This window comes from Euwallacea fornicatus, chromosome 19 (genome assembly GCF_040115645.1).
Source record: "Euwallacea fornicatus isolate EFF26 chromosome 19, ASM4011564v1, whole genome shotgun sequence".
In the NCBI taxonomy this organism is placed as follows: domain Eukaryota; kingdom Metazoa; phylum Arthropoda; class Insecta; order Coleoptera; family Curculionidae; genus Euwallacea; species Euwallacea fornicatus.
The window spans coordinates 1,558,241-1,579,449 of record NC_089559.1 but is presented as its reverse complement, the minus strand read 5'-3'; the positions used below and the strand labels follow the sequence as shown (position 1 = coordinate 1,579,449).

Genomic DNA, 21,209 nt, shown 5'->3' with positions numbered 1-21,209 from the left:
ATGTCCGTCATTGATCTCTTCATATCGAAACGTGGCTGACATCCGAAAGCATGTCCAAATCATGCAATTTTTTATGTTACCTGTAGTTTCTTTAGATACGAATTCACTGCGTGGCCTCCATGCTATTAATGCGCATGTCAGCTACAGTTGGAAGACGATCTTGATAAGCGCTGCCTTCTTTCTCGCGGTCAGTCTGGATGGTCTGCAGCTTGTTGGTGCTGGAAGCTTTAAAGGGTTGGATTCTTGATCGATTTCGATTCCAGCCACTAGATGGAGATAGTTGCGAAACAATATAGTTTTCCCGCCATTTGCAATGACCTTTGTTTAGTAACGGATTTTTATGGATTAAAAACAATACGGTTTGAGGCTTGGTGCTTACTTTCAGTTCAACTCTTCGGATAGTGTGTCCAGTTTTACAAATAATGGTAAGTATCAAAACTATTCACTGTTCTTATAATCAAAGAATCATTAACAACATATTGCGTTAATTGAGGTTGAAAGAATTAGTAGCCATAATTGAGACACTTGTTTAATATATAAACTGATGATTTGGAGTATATCAAAACTGATTTAAGTATCCTCATATCCTAATTTTTGGATTCAGTTTAACATTAGAAGCTGCTCAATGGCCAAGCAGTCAGTGGTCCTTTATGGAAGTTAACTTCTTCAAGTCGCCTGGACTTAAAGCAGATCAAAAATTTATTTAACTCCAGTGGAATTCCTCAGAGGGAGATTCTGTCATTGAACGCTTTTTAAATTAATTTTAATTTGTTACTAACTTATTTCCCTGATCTGTAAAAAATTTAAATAATGTCCCTCTTAAAGTAATTCCCAAATGACCGTAGGAGAAGTATGAAACAGTTTCGAAGCGTGCAGTTTATTTTTATAATTATCCAATACTGCTATATTTTGTGTACCTGAAGAGCTTCAGTTTTGCGCCCCTTTACCCTTTAAGTACTTTCGGAGACCTGGGTTTTTGAAGTAATTCAACGATTATACCACATAATCATAATTTTCTATAAATATGGACACTGCCGTTTTCATTCCAAAAGAGCAGTTTCAGCTATAAGTTTAACACTCGAGGAGTGTGTGATGCTTTTATATACATGGGTGTATTCTTGGTAGCCTACCTTAAAATTGATGAATAACTTGAACCCTAATGACATTTGACGTCTGGGTAGCCATCTAATTTGAAGTTTGCTTATTTTATTGTCGCAGATATTCGGTAATTGATACAAAGCGTTTAATAATTTTTTAAAATTCAAATAAGTTTAATCTTAAATTAAACGCGTAATTGTGGATCTAAAATTTCATTTACATTGTTCTGTTTTAGTATAATTTATAATTTATTTCCTTTTTAAATTTTCGTTAAATATGAATGCCAATTTTGAAAGGTACCAAAGAGGCCATAGGCAAGACTTGGAGAGCCCCTCAAATCAGCGTTTAAATGCTGGTTCAACTCGGCCTCGAAGGGAGAATGTAAGGTAGGATGGAGATTTTATAAATAGGTTTATCCACCACTGGCTACACACAAAAACAAAAAATTGCCTATTTTTTAGACAGAGTACTCTATTGGTTAACAAATTTCCTATAATTCCGCTCCTTATTGCTTGATGTGATTGGTATTATAACAAATAAGAAAAAACAATCAAACCACAAAAAAAAACTACCCACAAAAGTTATCTGCTGGTTGAGATAAATTTATCCAAATTTTATTATTAGAATTTTTTTTTACAGTTTATTATAAACTATTATTGATTTTTTTTAACACCAAAGAAAAACTCAAAGGAATTGAGAGCCTTAGAAATAGATTTATTGGACTGTCAGAAACAACATGATTTGAAATTTCAGTTTAACCACATTCACAGAACTGTTGATCCCTAATTCCAACCTGAAACTAGTCTTTCTAGCTTAGGCAATACATTCTTACTATCATTGTTATATGCCTTCTTTTCACATATTTCATTTTATAAAACCATCTTATTTTAGAAAAATCACTAGTAATTTTTGCATAGCTCTTATGGGCCAAAGAAGCCTTTTGTGATGGTTTACACTTACAATGAGAGATGGCTAACATTTATCTTATAAAAGACAGAATCCAACAAGCATCTTATTAGAAAATGTCCCACAAAAATTATGTTTAAATTAAAACAATATTTTGACAGTGTTCTATTGTTAAAAATCCCATCTTTCACTGTATTTTGTATTTACTGAATATTCAAATATCCAATTGATTTAAATTATTTTAAGGTTTGGAGTCAATAAAGGAAAACACAGCAAAAACAACCTAGTTATAGATGAGCATATCCAAGAAGCTACTCCAGAACATCTGAGAATAGAAATAGACAAAATTATTGATGGTTTTTTAGCCAATCCAGATAAGAGTGAATACATATTTCCTGCAGATTACAATAATTTGCAAAGGAAATACGTTCACTATAAGGTAAGGCTGATCATGTAATTGCCCATTTTAGAACAATAATTATCAAAGGTGAGTTTGATGTTGTAGAGTGTAGAGGTTTTTGACTCTTCCCATGGTCATAGCAGAGCAATGTTTAGTAATTTCTCAAAGCTGTCTCATGAGAAGCACTGAGATTGAAAAAAAGATAGATATATGGTATATTTATATCATATAGTATTAAATGTAAAAAAAAATAATGAATTTTAAGATTTAGAATAATTTTCTTGTCATTTTTTTTACGATTTCAATTATTGACTAAATTTAGATACATCAAATCTTTATTCTGACTGCCACTCTCAAAGTTACTGTCAATGTCTTATGGGTTATAGTAATATAACGCCAGATGACATCTTCCTAACAATTATGTTGAGGGGTAATTTTTGATAATAATTCGTAATATTATTTTCGTGACTTTTAGGCTCAAATCATGAATTTGATATCTCGATCACATGGTAAAGAACCCAACCGTCAACTCCACTTGACAAAGAAGCCAAAACTATTGTCTAGTCAGTCTTTCCAAGTGCCGGTGTGCGATGAAATTTACGCACAATTGCAGATTTTTGATAAACAATTTCGTAAGTAATTTAATCCCTGTTCAATGTTAGTTTTAACAAAGCTTTGAACAATTTTTAAGGCGGACATGCCCCGCAGCCATATCGTAATTGGTCGATTAAACGCGTCGAAACTAACTACGATCTCATACAGGAGTCAAAGCCGATAATTCCAAGGCCGCCTACTGACCGTCCCGCAATTCGGACTATCAGGGAAAACTTACCAATTTTTGAAAAAAGGCGCAATATTTTGGATTGCATAGAATCTAATAGGGTACATATATTTACAAATTTATATATTCTTGACTTAATCCATGAGAAGAGAAATATTTTGAAAATTCTCATATTTTTTCTTTAGGAAGTAATCTAATTTTCTTATGTAATATAAAAAATATATCGAATTTTATCCATAATTTGCGACGCACTAGTTATATTTTGAGGAGAGTTTCAAGAACCATATTTTTCATATTTATAATATATTTTGTCATTGTTAGCTCATATATAATGACAGAAATTTAATCTCAATAAAATTTGGGTTAGTGTCTATTACTACAGTTACAATAATTTTTTAATAATTATGTCATTTTTAGTTGAAACATGTGGTGAATGAAAAGCTTATTATTAAAGAAAATTATTGTTCCCTTACCAGGGACCATAATAAATAATTATTATTTCTGCTATGGCTGCTATGACTTTTTCAGTGGCCTATTTTGATGAAATCATTATATAACAGCGTTTTTGAACAATTGTTAAATTTGATATATCTGCTTTGACCCTGAATTTCTCACCTAACCATGGATTTATCTGTTGGACCACAAATTATTTTCGGTTATTTGGCACCTCATTAGATTCTCGTTTTAGGTGATAATCTTATCTTCGGAGACTGGTTCCGGTAAAACGACACAAGTGCCACAATACATCATGGAGGAGGCCAGCCTGCGGAAGCAGCCCTGCAAGATTATCTGCACGCAACCACGCAGAATCTCCACCGTTGCTGCTGCTGAACGTGTCTCGTACGAGAGGGACGAACTGGTAGGGGCCAGTGTTGGATACCACATTCGGCTTGAATCGAATTATAGTAAGTACAACTTTTTACTGTTTGTACAATATTTTAAATATTTTTGGGAGTAGAGCATATCGCAAAAATGTGTGCAGACTGATCAATGATTATTTGCATGCAAGTCATACACTTCTGAACCTAATGAGCATATCGCTTTAATATTTCTTGTCCATTATGCAATTTTACTAAATGTGTTACTGAAGTTGAAACGTATTTGGTATAGTTTTTAAATATACGTCTCAGGTATAGATAGTTCCTAAGTAACACAAATAATACAGGCAGCTTATATGTATAGCGTTTTTTGTCTAACATCACATTTTCAATGTAGTTAATACCGTAGATCGTATTATTGTAATGTTGTCAACATTACAATAATCATTACCTCTGTATTATAATCTTCGTAAACGTACTATAAGAATTTAATCTATAATGGTATGATGTAATTCACTTCGGACTCCTCTAATAGTTGCCTTTGGTACTAAAATAATAAGTAATAAATATTTTTTTAGCCACACTAAAATAGCAATTACACCATGTGAATATTAATGGCGTCGTGTTGAAGATGTGCATGCAAAGATATAATGATTCGATTGTATACTAATTTCTTCTTTTTATAACTTATGGTTCTTCTATCAAGAGGTTTTTAACTGGTGTTTTCAGGTTTCAACACAAATTTGCTATTTTGTACCGTGGGAATCTTTTTGCGCAATATCATGGACGGAAGCGACTGTTTGGGAAACATCACGCATGTGATCGTGGACGAAATCCACGAACGCGACAAACTCAGTGATTTCTTACTAATCTGTTTGAAGCAGAACTTGTCTCGATATCCTCATCTAAAGGTCTTTTTCCTGCATAATTCTAAAGTCAATTAGTAATTTTTCAATCATACACAGATCATTCTAATGTCTGCTACCATGGACACGACCAAATTTCAAGAGTATTTCCAGTCTAGTACAGTTCTTTCGATTCCCGGTCGCCTTTTCCCGATTGAGACATTCTTTATCGAGGAGATTTTGGGAATGACGCAGTTTGTTACTCCTCAAATGAGGGCAGCAATGAAGAAGTTAGAGGAACGGAATCCGCTACAGCCGATTGACACTGTAGTAGGCGCCGGCGTCGTCGAGCAAGTGGCGCCTTTGTCGGACATGGATCAGGCGCATTTTGACGATGTTTTGGAAACTTATATGAACTTAAGGTGAGTTTTGTGTGCAATATTTACTTTTAATTACAGCAAGTTCGAGCGTCTGCATCAGTATGCACTCATTGGGACAATATGGTCGAATTTTTCGTATAATTGTTTCGTTATGACGATTGGTGACATTTGTTTTTTATTTAAAAAATTCAATTTTGAATATTACATCACTTGTCCGCCAATGGCTTTATGGATTGTTCTGGAAAAATAACATATCTAGTCCAATATCAATGTAAACTAGAAACTGAGCGTTGGGAATATTCGTTATCAGTAGAATCAACTATGCCAAACCCATACAGTACCTCACATTAATAACTAACTAAAATTGATACAAACTGATAATCTCAAAAACGTTTGATTCATCAAAGGACGTCAAAAAATCTGAAGGCCAGGTTTAAGTTACCTAAGCTTAAACTATTATCCTACAGCTTGACTTAAAAGGTAATTTACCGAACATTAACCCTAAAAAGCATTCCATTTCAGTGACAACTATAATTATACCGAGGATTTTACTGAAGCGACAGCAGATCTCATGCACGTGTTTTTGTCCGAACATGTGTCGGTCGATCAGCAGCATTCCGGGACGGGATGGACAGCACTGGCTGTCGCCTGTCACTTGGGCGACCTTCAATTCGTCAACATTTTATGCAATTTAGGTACCCAAATAATATTTCATAATTTTTAGGGATATTATTGGTTATATTAATGTAAATTGGTTTGAAGTTAAAATTAATAGTTTAGTTTTAAAATGAAGGAAAAATAAAATGATGGTGGTTGTAGGGGCCAGTCTCGACATAGCTGACCAAATGGGTCAAACCCCGTATGATTATGCCAAGATCTCGAAGAGAAAGGAAATTTTGTTGTTCTTAGATGACGTGAAAGAACGTCGAAAGTTGGATAAAAACTCTCTGAAAAGTAACGGTGAGGAGTTTTCAATATAACACTCAATAATATGTCTATTTATTTCTACTCTTGTGATCTTAGACCCAGAATATTTGAGACAACTCTATGATATGACCACGCCCGACGAATTCATCGATTATGATCTAATTGTTGAGCTGATTAAGTACATCGATTCGCGTTCCAATGCAGGATCGATACTGATTTTTCTACCAGGCAAATTTACTCATCTCATCATTACTCGAATGTTGCAATTTTTTTGCTTGTAGGTTACGATGAAATAATGCAGTGCAACGACCACATTGTTGATTCAAACCTGAACTCTTCGAAGTATCGCGTGTTTTTCCTTCACAGCAGCATGAACATGAAGGATCAATGGGATGTGTTCAAGCCTCTGGCCAATCAGAGGAAGCTGATATTGAGTACGAATATCGCAGAGACCAGCATCACGGTCGAAGATGTTGTCTTCGTGATAGATGTCGGCAAGGCTAAAGAGAAAGTATATGATTCGGTATGTTGGATATGATTTTTAAACGAATTATTATTTTTCTCATTTTCACTGTCGGTTGAAGGTAACTCAATTTATAAAAGCGCGATTTCAGGTCATCATTAATATACAGTGTGCTATCGTTGAGTATTTTTTAGTGTCATAAATTCTTTTATTATTTACTTATATTCAAAAACTTCTTTCTGTTATTTATATCTGAATCAAGGCCTAGGTTTATGGTTCTACACCTATTGCTGATTTTTAATCGAAATTGTAAATGTTTTTATGGGCACGCTCCACAACTTAATTTAGTGAGTTAAAATCTATTCTAACACAGGAAAACCCATTTGGAACTGCCAAAATATGTGCAGCTTACCGATAGGATTCTTTGCTGATGTTGTTTCTGAGGATCCAGAATATGTTTTTTGTTCTGTTGAAATAGACCTACCATTAACTGAAAATGATTTTTAGTACAATAAGCTGTCGTCTCTGCAATCCCAATGGATATCACGGGCCTGCGCGAAGCAACGTCAAGGCAGGGCCGGGAGAGTGATGCCAGGTTTCTGTTTTCGGATGTATTCAAAACAGCGATTCACTTACATGTCGGAAGAGCGAATTCCTGAAATTTTGCGAGTCTCTTTAGAGGTGAGAATTCATTTTTTTGTCCTCTAATTTAAAACGGTTCTGGATACTTTACTGAATAGTTAGCATTTAGAGTAAAAACAGAAAAAGAGAAAAGAGAAGAAAAAATATAGGTAGAAAATGTCAACAGCTTTAATTTATTGATAACTTATAATTCATATTGTTTTCTGCGCTGTACATTTCTTTAACACATTTTAGATGATTAAAGCAATAGTCTGAAAGTTTGATATTTACCATTTTCTGAGTATCACTCAATAAGAAACTGAACCACTGCATATTTTGACTGAAGCGTATGTTTTTCTCTAGGAGTTGTGTCTTCACGCTAAAATTATTGCCCCGAATCACATGAACATCTACAATTTCTTAGCTTTGGCCCTCGATCCACCTTCAGCGAACTCCGTGGGGGTCGCTATTGAACATTTGCAAGGATTGGGAGCATTGGACAAGGAAGAAGAACTTACGAGGTTTGAAAATGCTCTTTCTGTGCTGATTTTTGTATATCAAAGGTTTCATTTTTTAAATGGTGTAGGTTAGGTGAATATTTAACGCATCTCCCCTTGGAGCCAAGATTAGGAAAAATGCTACTCTTGGGGTGTATTTTTAAGTGCCTGGAACCAATGTTAACGATATGCGCTTCCATGGCTCACAAGTAAGTACACATTAGACAAGGGCATTATCTCGCAAAAAATTTGTATCCGCAACAATTAAATTTTTGAGATGCAAGGCGTTAAATTTTTTTTTTCTTAGTAATTCAACGGTTTTTGAGATACTTAATTCAAATTTGGAATGCATGTAGACACGGAATAGCTTGGAAAATCTACAAGGTGATATTTTTCGCCCTCTCCACTATCGCAAAACTTTCAATTCAAATTTAACATTTGTGAGTTATTAAAAAAAGTTAAGATTGGTATGTAAATGGAATTATCAAACAAGAGTTTTGTGATCTGTCGCCAATGTATATGACATCCTGACTTCCACTGATCCTTACTTATACATCTAAATTTTTCTATTTAGAGATCCATTCCAGCTCCCGCCTCAAGCCAATCTGAGAACTGCCGCTGCCGCAAAAAGACGTGAGCTACTGAATGGAGTAGCCGGTGATCACGCAATTTATTTGCTGGTCTTTCAGAGGTGGCAGGTAATAAAATGACCATAATTTCGCAATTATGCAGGGTGTTTTTTGAACATACTCCAAAAGATTTCAATGCAATGTATTTGCTGTTTTTTTTTCGAAAACATCCTGTATGCTGTTCTAACTTCATTAAAAATCTTGGGAGGAGAAAGAAATCAAATATGTTTTAAATAGTGCAAAGTTTAAATAATATTTAATTATTATGGCTTTCTGGAAATTTTTAAAAAACTTAGTCTCTATTAGCTACAGTATGTAAAAAAATTTGATATAAAATCAAGTTTTGCATTAGATAAAATATTTTACAAAAATCGCTAGAAATTTTTACATTCAACTACGCTACTTTTGACATAAATCAACATAACATACAAGGCGATTAACGAATTTATTCCATAATAGAGCCGTCCACTGTATACATTATATTTGAGTGCTTTAAACTAAAGAGCATATTTGATTCTGCCAGTAACCAATACAGTAAGTGAAATTTTTGCTAATAGGATGAAATGACGAAAGGTCGATCAAGACAATTTTGCCACGAATATTTTATATCGGAGTCCGCCATGAACTCTGTATTAGACACAAGAAGGCAGCTATTATGTAAGAATCAGTTTATTTATGCTTATTTTTAATACTATTTAAATTCGCTCTTTAGCTCAACTTCGGGCGATTGGTTTCGTCAATTGTTCCCGCTCTCTCGATGATTTAAACCACAACAGCAACTCATGGGGTTTGGTGAAAGGTATTATGTGTGCCGCCTATTTCCCTAACGTTGCTTACCCGTTTCAGAGGGGCGTTGCTTTGGCTACAAGGTAAGAATATATTAAAACGCTGATATATCTCTTTGGAAAAATCACCAAATTTGTTTTAGGAACGAGAAAAAGGTAGCTATACACAACACAAGTGTCTGCTGCGCGAAGCGTTACGATCACTGGTATTTCTACGACGAAATGGTGAAGAACAGAAGTAATTTTTTGATTCGCGGTGTTACAATTTGCTCTCCATTAATGGTAATAACATCACGAAAACTAGCATTCTCTTTTAATATTAAAAAATTTTTAGGTTGCCGTTATGTGCGGAGTGAATTCGGTTTATCCTTCATCCCATTCCGTTAGTTTGGACGATTGGGTGGAGTTTTATTTTGGTGATACTTTGATTATTAAACTGAGACAGGCTTTGCATTCACTAGTCGATAGTGTCGTTCTGAATCCGAGGCATCCAATCGAGTCTAGTGGGGTAAAGTTTTTTTTTTTTAATGATTATAAACTAATTATTATTAATAACATAATTGACAGGAAATTTCTTCCACAAGGTGATTTACATACAACGTTCTTGCTTTTCTGACATCGTGTAAATTTCTTTAACGAAATTATGCAAAAATTTTAATGAAAAACGCAAAAACTTACAGAATTAAAAATTTTAAAGTGAAGGCCTGACTACAAATTTTGACAAATTTCAGCAAATGTTATGTCTACGAAATTTATGATATTTTATAAAAATGAGTTTTCCCGAAAAAGCAGGATGAACAAGCAACGCGATTTATTTGGTGTTATTTGAAGGTTATTCTCAACACTTTACGCTCGGTACTGGACAAGGAGGAGAAGAACTGTGGCTTTGTGCAGCCTCCCAACGTGGGCCAGAGGCCAAAATTCCTCTTTAGGACAGTGAACAGTGAAAGTGCGAGTGCTCCCATTACTAGAAACGGTATGAGACCTAACGCGTCAGAGAGTCAAAATCAGAATGGTATTTATATTTTTATATTGTATATATATATAAATGTATATGTATACAGTGAAATTTCTCATACGCCGATATCAGTGGTCGTCTTCCATTTGCCTCCTTATAGGAGGTATCTGCTTATTAGAAAATGGAAAAATATAGATAGGTCTTTAAAACTTATTTATTAAATAAATATTTTATTTAAATAAAAAAAATAACAATAAACTTAACTAATCAGCCATAAAAAGAAATATTTTCAAATTACAAATGAATAAATATATTTATGTACATACATACAACGTTTAGACACAAAATACTCAGTAATTAAAGTTTAACGGGTCTTTTTCTTTATAAAATCCTCTTCAAAATGTATCTTTAACATACTTAACGTTTAGAATATTTTCTAATCATTGTTCTTCAAACAAAACTCTTATAATTTATTAACACTTTTAAAAGAGTCATTGTAAGAATAGATTTTACTTTCATATTACTGTGTATCATCATATGTGGTTCACCTTCAGAGTCTATCACTTCTGTGTTTTCATTGAGAATGGAAACGTCCATTTCTTGATCCTTTAGTTGAATAGCGTTATCAACATCAATAAAGGCATCCGCAACCGTTTGTTCATGTTCAACATTTCTCATTATCTTACATATCGTCATAAGTATTGACAACGGAACTTCGTCATCTAGGTCCCAACCTTTACTTGGCATTGATTTACCTTCATTACTAAACCCAGCTTTAGCAAAACAATTCTTTATGGTCATAAAATACACCTGTTGCCAAGCTGAATTAATGAAAAATATCACCTCAAGTACATTTATAGAATAAGCTAACTCACCAACATAGTCAACATTTTCCATTTTCTTTATGTTTGTTTTAAAATGATTGAACGATTATATATCTTAAAGTTCTTTATTATTCTTTAATCCCATGGCTGACAAAAAGCTGTCGTAAGAAAATAATTTGAATGTTCTGTAGATTGAGGTTCCTTGGATGAGAAGCGGCACTGTCCGTAAATAATAAATTGTTTCGTTTTTCTCTAAGTATTCTGTCATGATATTACTGGTCATCAAAGATTTATTGTCAGGGTACCACGTGACAGGCAAAATACGCATGTCCAACTTCTTACAACAACGAGGTCTTGTCGATTTTCCAATGACTAAAAGCTTTTCCTTGTTATCTGTTATATTTACACAGGGTAAAATGCTGAGGCGTTCTTTAGTCATTTGTCACCTTTTAAAGTAACTATTTTTTCAGGTTAAGCCCGAAAGAAAAGGCCAGTCTCATCAGCATTGTAGATATTTCTTGATTCGTCATTTTTTAGTAACATCAAAATATTGTTCTTGAAAATCTCCACGTCCTCCGTATTGACACTAGCAGCGTCTCGGAAATTGAACGCTATGTAATGTTGTGTCGAATCAGAAATTTTCTAAACCATCTAGAAAAACACGGAAATCCTGGTACCGCATTTTTTCTGCAAGTTCTTTCACTTTTGATTGAATTATAGATACCGATACAGGCAAATTTTTATTTCTGGCTTTAACGAACCATTCATTAGTTAGTTTGTCGATGTAAAGTTCCTTGATTTTGAAGAATGATTTCTTCTGCTTTGAGTTAAATGATGTACAACTGTTTACTAATTGTTTTCTCTTCTTAATTAGTTCACTTGCCTGGGTTCTTCCTATATTAAATCGAACTGCCAAATTACGTGCACTAAGTTTTTCTCTATCGTAAACTTCCACTACTTGCAGCTTTTCCTTTAAAGTTAACATGTTTTTGTTGGAGCCGTTACTAACTTACAAGTATTATAAACACAAAATGAGAAATACTGCTACACAAATTAATACCTTGATGGTGATTCTATCTTTAATAATTCAAAATACCGCTCTTGTAGATTATTTATTCACTGATTATACAACATCAGAGTTGCAAATCCTTAAATATTACCATTGCACATCCTGAAACATTACTATGAGCGTTCAGAATACCTGCAGTATCAAAGAACCCCGAAAATCGCATTGATTGTGCCTTAGCAAGCAAAAATAAATAAAGTTATCACTGCACCTCCGAATATTGAATACGTAAATTGGCGACAAAGGTTACTACTGAAAACTCTTCGTAAATAAATTCTCTTTTCGAAGAGTAACAGTTGTCTGGTTATGAGCAAAGAAATGTAAAATGCGAGTTAAATTCAGTACTCGTGTCCGCTTAATAGAAAAATGTTTATTAGAATCTCTTATGAGAGAGAGTTGGTACCTAGACAACTGTCCGGTTAAAAGAAAGATTCGCTTATCTGAGGTATCCACCAAGGGAGATTTTGCTGTATATATATGTACTTTTATGCCATTATCCATTATTTATTCCGATTATTTATATGAGGGACAATGGCTACTTTTAAAGCTGGCCCTGGATTATGTATGCATTAGAATAATATTTATTTCCATTAAGGAAAAGTCTGTCGTCGGGAAGATCCGATAGAGGCCGACAAGAAGCCTAAACCCTATATTCCACCTAACAAGAGAAAAAATTTTGAAAATTCTAAAGTTTTCGAGGGGCGGCGTCCCAACACCAGCGATTTAGCGCAAAGTCTTCAGGAACTCAACGTTAACGGTTGCTATTCTTATTTTTATGTTTTAGAATGTGGAATTTCTTGTACAAGTTATCGATTTTTTAATAAGTGACATACCCCATACAAATAATACAGGAAATTTTATGCTCTAAAACAAACTTTATTTTGTTAAAATTGACAATGAAACATATTTCAGATCCGCCCAGTTCAGCCAATTCTCTTTTGAGGGGGTTAACAGTAGGTGCAGAAGGTCCAGTGCCACAGTTCAACAATTCTAACCGCTTCCACCAAACACAAAGCCAAAAAAATAAACCTCAGCAACGATTCCATGGGCATAATGCCAATTTCGGAATTGGGCAATTCAATTCAGAGTTTTCCGCACCCGGGCGGAGCGGTAGCGGTAAGTCTGGTCGTAGGAATCGGCGCGGTAAACGACATTTTTGATTGATTTCGGGGATTTTTGTCAGTGTTTAAATGCGTTTTTGAGAGATATATTATTCAACAGACAACATTAACAATATAAGGGACTGAACCAGTTTTTGAAAATGGACAGTTAAGCGCAAACTTCGTAGAACAATTATCTTGGATTTTGATACGTTAGATGAGGTGATATTGTGATGTGATAAATAAAACAATTGACGTGTGTAATGACCACTTTCTATTCCTATTTTTTCTTAGATTTTGTGTTAATTTTGCATGCAAAATGCCTACAAATGGTTTTAAAAATTTCATACATAAAGGCATTGCTTTCTTCGCCGCTGACCTCCGGATCAAATAATTTCTCTTTAAATCAATAATTCAAAGTTCAGACAACTTTACCATAGGCATGCCATCACAATTGTGACAAAACTACAGTTTATTGCTAGAATCAGTCATTTTGGTTCATATAAATAAAACTCAACTTACCAAGTTTTTTCCTTTTTTTTTTCATAGGTTGGTTTTTCTCTAATTGAAATTAAAGTCGAGATAACAAAAAACAAAGTCAGATTTTCCGTTTTGACTCGTTCCATGAGCAGGCGATTTACCATGCGTTTTTTGAAACTGAAAAACACTACCGTATTACCATGAGCCTTACAATAGAAATTAAAACAGAAAAGAATAGAATTTCATCAGCCACACCCGCTTTTTCTTACTAAATAACAGCTAATTTGGCGGCTTCCACAGGATTTCCTTAAACAAAAAGGAGTAAACAGTTTTTAGCGACATCCACTTTCTAGTACCAAATGTCAGCTACGCTAGTCACGTATTTTACAAGTCTTTAGAGTGAAAGAACACCCGATTATCTAAATTATTCGGTATTACAACGTTCGTGTGTATCACCGCCCGAATATTCGATTGAAATCACTTAAGAAATGTTGTCGCTTCCAACTATAAAAAAATTATAGCTTTTTTTGCAAGCGTACAGCTCACCGGTCGAATCACGGTAACGATGCACTGCACGAAATAATTCGCAGGATGTTTGAGGTTAAACCCGCATAACTTTAGTAGCGTATTGAATGTAGAAAAATAATGCTCATTCGCTATATAAATCAACGTCCAATAAGGCGTTCTTTAGCAGATACAAGGAAGTTCAAATTTAATTTAAAATATAGATAATATTGAATTTCTTCAAAAAGGGCTAGAGATTCTTTATCGAAATTTTGGAAACATTGAAAGGTCCAAACGACGCATATGTTTCACTGGAATAAATATTTTTTTGTTTTTCCAATAGCATCCCTACCTCTATGTTAGAGAATATTTTTTCAGAAAAAGTGGCAAGCTATTGACTTTTGAAAATAAATATTATTCTTAAGTTCTTCGTTCAATTCTCTAGCAATAATCTCTCTTGAAATTTTTTGGTACGTCTCACCGTCTCCCAATAAAAAAATTTAAATAATTTTTACGTTTAGTTTACTTACATATTAATGTTAATTTGACATCTACACAAATTGATATATAGTTAATAATGTTTGACATAAAAATATTCAAGACTTATCGTTATTTTTACAAAAATGTGGTGGATTGTTTTCTTTCTCTTTTAAAGTTTCCAATAAAATGTTGGTACCATTACGTTTTAATTATTAATTTAGAATGTACATTAAAATTATTTTATTTTTTTTTATTTGGAGACGGTAGGTCGTACGGAAAAATCTCAAGGCAGGCTATTTCTCCATAACCGAACGAGGAAATCAAGAATAACTTTTATTTCCAAAAAAGCAAATGGCGTACTGCTTTTCTGAAAAAATATGCTCTAACATGGAGGTAGGCACGTCACTGGCAAAACCAAAAAATATTTTTTTTAGTAAAAGTCGTTTATAGCCGCCAACACCTTTGAAATTTCGTTAAAGAACCTCTATCGTTTTTCGAAGCAGTTTAATATTTTCGATTTTTTAAATTAAATTTGAATTCCCTGTATTTGCCAAAGGAGGCCTTATGGAACTTTGGATTATGTAGCAATCGGACATGATTTTTGAACATCCAATACGCTATTAAAGTTATGCTCGTTAAAACTGAAACACCCTGTGTATGTATGTAGTTGAATCGAAATATATTTACCTAATGGAGATTTGGAAAGTTAATTCGGTAAATGATAATTTCATTTCATTTGAACATGAGTGAATTTGAATTTCGTGGTTCAAATAATTTCGTAATTGCCATGTGTGATTATACAAACTTTACCCATGTCAGTGAATGAAATTAAAAATTAGGTTTTAATGCTGAGGAATGTTGCGATACATGGAACCAATGGGTACGTATGTGCAATCAGAAATTTGTATCGTTTAACTTTGGTGTGCGTATTTTGATCATAGGGGATTGCAAAACTAAGTTTTAACTTCATTTGAAGTTAGCCTCAAAATTGTGACTGAAAATATCAATGGAAACACGGTAAATATCTATCATGAGACCCGTATTACAGGTGAAGTTAAAACTTGGACTATCGGGACTAGTTGCATGTATTTGTGAGTGTTATGATTTGAGATTTTGGGTTATTTCATGAACATTTATAGATATAACGTTAGAATGAAGACTAATCTCTAACAAAAAATCTTGTACCGGTGTTGAAATATGAGATGCATGTTTTGAATGAATTCAGCTGTTGTCAGTCATCTAACTGAATACGAATGTTTTAAAATGTCGCTGAAAAACAAAGCCCTTGCCAACTGCTTATTTCTGGTATTTTCTATTACGTTCAACGAATTGAACTAAGTATACACGAATGGCACAATTAAAGGCATTTGTGTTAAGAATTTATAAGTTCCTTTTTCGGCAACAATTGACACCATATGTAGAGCGCAGAACAGTTTTTTTTAAATTCCTATTTCAGAATTTTAAGCAGACATTATTACCATCACTCATAAACTAATAAGGGTGGTTTAGTAAAAAAAGAAGTCGAAATTGGCAACGAAGTTCATATGTCCTTTCATAATCACACTGCGCTTGATATTTTCTTGCTTTATATTGTTTTGGCACCTTAACGTCCTTTTTTACCAAAACTTCGCAGCTGGAATAACTTTTATATTGAACATCCTGTAACATCTCAAGATTAGAAAAACTCGATTCCTGAGATTTGCTGCAGTTTGTTTGTTTTTGGGTCCCCGTGTGCATTCCAGAGTTGTCAGTTAAACAGTTGGCTAATTCAAGTGAATTTTAAGGAACGGTTCCTAATGTGTTCAATGAAAGACGTTTCACACCCAGATTCTTCCAATTACCAACTCCCCGGAAAATCGTAAAAGGACTGGACATGCGTTTCCAGTACAAGTCAGTGGCGCCCACGGCAACGCTAAATTCCCATTTTACTTTTTCAGGCGAGTCACCGACATTTCATTCTTTTAATGAAGGTTCACAGATTTTTTTTTTATAATTCAGATCTACCACCGCCAATCTCAGTTTTACCAGAAAAATATCCGTCGCAAATTAGTTCATATCCGCTTTCCTTGTCACCAAACGCTTTAGTCCCATCAATGGAGAAAAAGATGGAATATCCAGATGACCCAATTTTCGTGCTGATCAAAGCCCGCGAAAAAAAAAACATTGACATTGCTCAGAAGACCTATAAGTGGGTATTTTCCCCTCAGACCGAAAAGAAAGTTATTGGTTTTCAGGGTGTAAGTTTCCGAACCACTTAACACTTCCGGGAGGTAACATTGTATGGATTTATTCCAGAAGGGAAAGAAGATTTATCTGGTGTTTTTCGTCAAGGAAATCCAGATGTTTATGGGCATTGCCCAGTATAAAAGTATGAACTTCGGTAAGAAATATTTCAAGCCCACTGCGACAATTTCATGGATTTTCAACTCCACTTTGAATAAAAATAATACAAGGTGAGTTTTTTTTATTCAAATTATTCGTGTTTTATTTACGTTGATCTGGTTGAGCCGGTTCCCAAGTAAACATCGATTGTACCTCAAAATCCGAAAATCTGCTTGGTCAAAATCCGAACTTGGACTGTATCTAGACTAAATCGTGTCCCCACGTGTTTACCCTGACCTATTTTTTCTTTTTTTGTCTGACAGGCATTTACTTAATCCCTACAACTCGGGCAAACCGATCTATGAAGGTTGTGACGGGCAGATAATCAAGACAGATATCGGTGAGGAGCTTTTGCGTATTTATTCTGAATCGACCCGCGGCAAATTGTAAAATGCTTACTTTTTTTATTGTAATTTAGTTTTTTTTTTAAAGGAAGGTAATCCGTCCCAATATTAATATAAAGACTGTTTTAAAGATAGGCAATTTGACCGGTCGACACTATTTTACCTATATGTTTTTAATGATTTTTCATTGTTTTTTTTATGATACTAAAATCCTCCAAAATGATGGGGATTGATGATCGATTTAAGCATCAGTTGCAAAAAAATAGTAATATTTTTAAAAAATTATACATTCATTGTCAGCTATTTACGTTGTGACTTTACAAAGTACCCAGTTCTTAACCTGACCTAATTATTTTATTTTGTTCTTGTTCTGTTCCATGAATATATTATTATTCTGAATCCAGCATTAATAGATTATAGACAATTATATTTATGTAACCTTAATTATTCATAATCGCAATGGCCGCCACGGACTCATTTAAAAATCCAGTAACGTTGACAGTCGTCTTAAATACTGTCAACTTGAGGAACTGACATCGTATAATCACATTTGAGCGCAAATTGACGTGACGTTTTGAAGTGACAAAATGATATGTAAGTAATTATCCTCGATGTGTCATTTTCAAAGTTTGTATTGTATTTTGTGTCAGTTTTAAACTTTGCCCCAACATGCGGTTTTGCATTAAATTTTAATGGGGAAATTGTTTCAAAGTTCCAGTTTTTCTTCCCGCTTTAATTTATAAAACAGAATGTATTTTTAATTTATTATTTCCTATTTAATGTCTTGTTTAACTTATGGTTTTCCAAGTATTTTATAGGATAATCAATTATTTAGTTGTACAATTTGTGGTAGTTTTCTCTCTTCCATAGCAAAATTCGTGTCCCTGTTGGGATTCTCTTATTGTTATTTAAGCTCCCAGCATTTAATGAATTAAAGAAATTTTGTACCAAATCAATAATTCTTTCCAGCTTCCCTTCAGTGTCCAAATAGGTACTTCCTTTTTACCAGTTTTCAATTATCCTATATCTCGGGGATCCGAGTTTTGAAAAAGAGCTTAAATTAATTGATTCGGCGCGCTCTGTAAGCCTGCACAAACGAGTTGCCATATCCCTTTTTGTATATGAGATACGATGCCGGTTTTAATTACAGTATTTCAACAGTTGGAGTATATGTGTTTCGAATTTCTGATCTAATTTTACGCCTTTCAGTGATTTTCTGTTACTACGCCGATGATTTTGCTCATGTTCGGCTCTCCAATGTTTCAGTATAAAGATATGGTTATTTGTTACTTTTCGAATAAAAGATCAGGTTCGTACTGAAGAAGATTTTTAAAAGCAAGAAACTACAAATATTATTCGAAAAATATCTAATTACTGCTTTTCAACAATTTGCAAATCTTTCGAGGCCTTGCCGCGCCACTGATATGAAATTGAATTAATCCCCCAGTAACACGAAACAACAGGAAAAATACACAGTATTTAGAAAAAAGTAATTTATTTGCTTTCATCATCTAACTCTAAAAAACCTTAAAATGTTATATTGGGCTCAAAATACAGCATTTTAACGTTACCCTACAACGGTATTGAGATGTTTCCTTTTCCCTACGGTTAAAGTTTATACAAAAAAGAAGTCACCGTAGCACAGATAAATTGATCTGAAACAGAATTTATGTTGTACATCTTATAAGAGATGTAAGACAAATCGAAAAACAGTGACGATAGTTTTCGCAAATTTGGTTTATCTGCTACGTAATTGGTGAAATATGTCAAAATACCGGTTCCGCTACTGAGTTTCACATTTTGTTATTATCTATTCTGTGCCACAAAGTAAATATCCACTTATATGTACAATTATTCGTATTTCTGATCCGATTACAATAACAACTAGCCTGGAAGCAGGGAGTTTAAAAAGTCTCATTTGAAGCGATAGAAATCCTTCTAATCTCGTTCTATTATTAAATAGATACTTCCTACAATGCCACTTAAATTCGACTTTTAACATGGGAATTAATGACCTACTCCTCGAGTTATTAACTGAGCCGCTATTCAAATGACGTATGACAGTAAAAAATCCCATTACAGTCATTTTTGACAGATTGTACTGAAGACGTGAAATCTGTCAAACAGCAATTCGTTTATTAAGCAAATGTTAGAAGTCGGATTTTCTGTGACGTATAACCTATTTCGTATAATTCGGAAATATGGCCTAAAAATATTATTGTCTTTTCATGCGTATTCATTTTAAATGATTTACTAGTGCTTATTAAGCAATGTTTGACTTAAATGGTTTTTGCCAAAATGAAAAATTAATACCACCGACTGTAATGTATTAGCTTTGACGTTGTCGTCAACAGTCAATTTCAATTCGAATTTTGACAGCAGCTAGGCCATACTATTGGGAACTGAAGTTACCATCGAGGGCATGCAAAATTACTCGCTTTAAATTCTGGCCACCAGAATTCGTTCATTCAGCTCCCAATGGCCAAACGATGCATTTGAAAATGTGAGCGCATTACATAATGTTTAACTTCGGGTATAAAGCTGGTAAAATAGCTCCTTAATACACATTTAGCCCTACTTGTACCGATGTAGCCTACGAGTATAATAATAATAAACTATACTAAATTCTATATTGTCGCAATCACAAATGAGAATAACCGAGTTCAAGTGACGTGCAGGTCTCCTTTTAAAATCCTGGTAAACGTTTTCTTGAACTGCTGATTGGCCAATGCGTAACAGAACGGATTCAGCGGACTGTTCGTGTAGCACAGAAAATACGAGAACATGTAGAGATGCCGATCTATACAGGGTGGTCGCGTACAAAACCCTACGACCAGGGCGAAAATGTGGTAAGGCGTCCAGCAGATCACGAACGCGCCCAAGATGAACGAAATGGTGCGCAACGCCTTGCGCGCACGGTTCTCGCTCTTGGACTTTTGCCGTATACCAAAAGCTCCCAGAGGCACCGCTAAATTCTTCTTTTTGACCTTGAACTTCTTGCCCAAGGTCTTGACGAAAGCCTTGCGGGCAGTGGCGTCCGTGGTAGCCTCTGTATCTGCTTTGTGGAAAGACTGGTGTTTAGTCACGATGGCCGTTGCTGTCATGATGGCGGCCGCGTTACCTGTCTGCGAAATCGCCGAGATCCCCTCGCACGGGGAACTGGCGCCACTGTCTCGGAACGAGCTCTTTTGCGAGTCGCTACCGCCGGACGATTTCGTTGCCACCAGCGACGTAATGGGGCGACTAGAGCTTAACGTGACCTCAGTTTGAACTCGTACCGAGTTGGTCACCACGCGACTTTCTACCGTCTGAAAAGTGCTCTGCGCATTAGGCGGGTAGGGACTACTATTCTCGAGGCGGAAGGGATAACTCTCACTCGCAACGGACACATTACTCAAGCTGGGGATTTTCTCCAACACCGGAGAAGGTACGACTACACTACTTTCGTCCATGTAGGTCAAATCGGACATGTCCAAGCCGGTCAACAAATCGTACGTGCTGTGCACTTTCTTGCTCGAGGGTCTACTATAGGAGTCTACCAGGGGTTTTGCACCGAACTCGATGGAACTATACGAGGTGGGCAGCTTGGTGGGCCTTACCAAGTGTTGTTGGTTTGTTTTCTTGGGTTCTTGCAGTGTCCTTGGCGCATCTTCCTTTGGTTGTAGAGGCGATGGTACCAAGATGTCAAGATCTAAGTGTTTTTCCTTTTTCGTAGCGGGAATCGAGCCGTTCAGCCTCTGCGGGGAGGCTCCGAATATTTGCATGTTGCTCGTCTGAAGAACTGCAATCAAATTGTGGATTTGACGTTCATGATGATTAATATAAGTTAAAAAAAAGAGATCTCTAAAGAGTAAACTAATTGATTCTTTAAACCGATCTGGGGCAGGAGTTCGTTAATTTCTGTGGGTTTTTTTCGTTTGT

At 34.9% G+C, this 21,209-nt stretch overlaps 3 protein-coding genes across 8 annotated transcripts in view; 2 read left to right on the top strand and 1 right to left on the bottom strand.

The window, feature by feature from the left end:
• Positions 1 to 1,198: 1,198 nt before the first annotated feature.
• Positions 1,199 to 13,362, top strand: LOC136345362 (3'-5' RNA helicase YTHDC2-like). Of its 2 annotated transcripts, none has more exons than XM_066293592.1 (22): positions 1,199 to 1,484; positions 2,251 to 2,443; positions 2,880 to 3,036; positions 3,096 to 3,286; positions 3,874 to 4,090; positions 4,733 to 4,914; positions 4,969 to 5,270; positions 5,751 to 5,923; positions 6,048 to 6,188; positions 6,252 to 6,383; positions 6,437 to 6,678; positions 7,126 to 7,299; positions 7,603 to 7,760; positions 7,826 to 7,945; positions 8,311 to 8,434; positions 8,923 to 9,022; positions 9,078 to 9,234; positions 9,294 to 9,432; positions 9,485 to 9,658; positions 9,982 to 10,126; positions 12,594 to 12,755; positions 12,911 to 13,362. In XM_066293592.1, the coding sequence occupies exons 1-22, from the start codon at positions 1,375 to 1,377 to the stop codon at positions 13,156 to 13,158; spliced, it is 3,741 nt and encodes a 1,246-aa protein (XP_066149689.1). In that variant the 5' UTR covers positions 1,199 to 1,374; the 3' UTR covers positions 13,159 to 13,362. The 2 variants fall into 2 exon arrangements, with proteins under 2 accessions (XP_066149689.1, XP_066149688.1); XM_066293591.1 differs by having other exon boundaries at positions 9,982 to 10,165.
• A 135-nt stretch (positions 13,363 to 13,497) lies between these two features.
• On the top strand, positions 13,498 to 18,222 carry LOC136345371 (YTH domain-containing protein 1-like). 2 transcript variants are annotated; one of them, XM_066293609.1, is made up of 4 exons: positions 13,498 to 16,499; positions 16,561 to 16,799; positions 16,861 to 17,015; positions 17,208 to 18,222. In XM_066293609.1, the coding sequence occupies exons 1-4, from the start codon at positions 16,436 to 16,438 to the stop codon at positions 17,332 to 17,334; spliced, it is 585 nt and encodes a 194-aa protein (XP_066149706.1). In that variant the 5' UTR covers positions 13,498 to 16,435; the 3' UTR covers positions 17,335 to 18,222. The 2 variants fall into 2 exon arrangements, with proteins under 2 accessions (XP_066149706.1, XP_066149705.1); XM_066293608.1 differs by having other exon boundaries at positions 16,858 to 17,015; positions 17,208 to 18,220.
• A 544-nt stretch (positions 18,223 to 18,766) lies between these two features.
• Positions 18,767 to 21,209, bottom strand: part of mAChR-B (muscarinic acetylcholine receptor) — a 45,259-nt gene continuing 42,816 nt past the window's right edge. For 2 of the 4 annotated variants that reach the window (XM_066293594.1, XM_066293595.1), the window contains exon 11: positions 18,767 to 21,069. In XM_066293594.1, coding sequence (XP_066149691.1) covers positions 19,952 to 21,069 — 1,118 coding nt within the window. In that variant the 3' untranslated portion in view covers positions 18,767 to 19,951. The remainder of the gene's footprint in view (positions 21,070 to 21,209) is intronic. The other 2 variants (XM_066293596.1, XM_066293597.1) reach the window with 2 other exon arrangements.

What these genes read in the sequence shown, in the direction of transcription:
- LOC136345371 (XM_066293608.1), top strand. Translation starts at nt 16,436, where the DNA reads ATGCGTTTCCAGTACAAGTCAGTGGCGCCCACGGCAACGCTAAATTCC. An exon ending in AAGTTATTGGTTTTCAGGGT is followed by an intron (nt 16,800 to 16,857) that starts GTAAGTTTCCGA and finishes GATTTATTCCAG; the next exon opens with AAGGGAAAGAAGATTTATCT. An exon ending in TTGAATAAAAATAATACAAG is followed by an intron (nt 17,016 to 17,207) that starts GTGAGTTTTTTT and finishes TTTGTCTGACAG; the next exon opens with GCATTTACTTAATCCCTACA.
- LOC136345362 (XM_066293591.1), top strand. Translation starts at nt 1,375, where the DNA reads ATGAATGCCAATTTTGAAAGGTACCAAAGAGGCCATAGGCAAGACTTG. An exon ending in TTTTGCGAGTCTCTTTAGAG is followed by an intron (nt 7,300 to 7,602) that starts GTGAGAATTCAT and finishes GTTTTTCTCTAG; the next exon opens with GAGTTGTGTCTTCACGCTAA. An exon ending in CACAAGAAGGCAGCTATTAT is followed by an intron (nt 9,023 to 9,077) that starts GTAAGAATCAGT and finishes TTCGCTCTTTAG; the next exon opens with CTCAACTTCGGGCGATTGGT.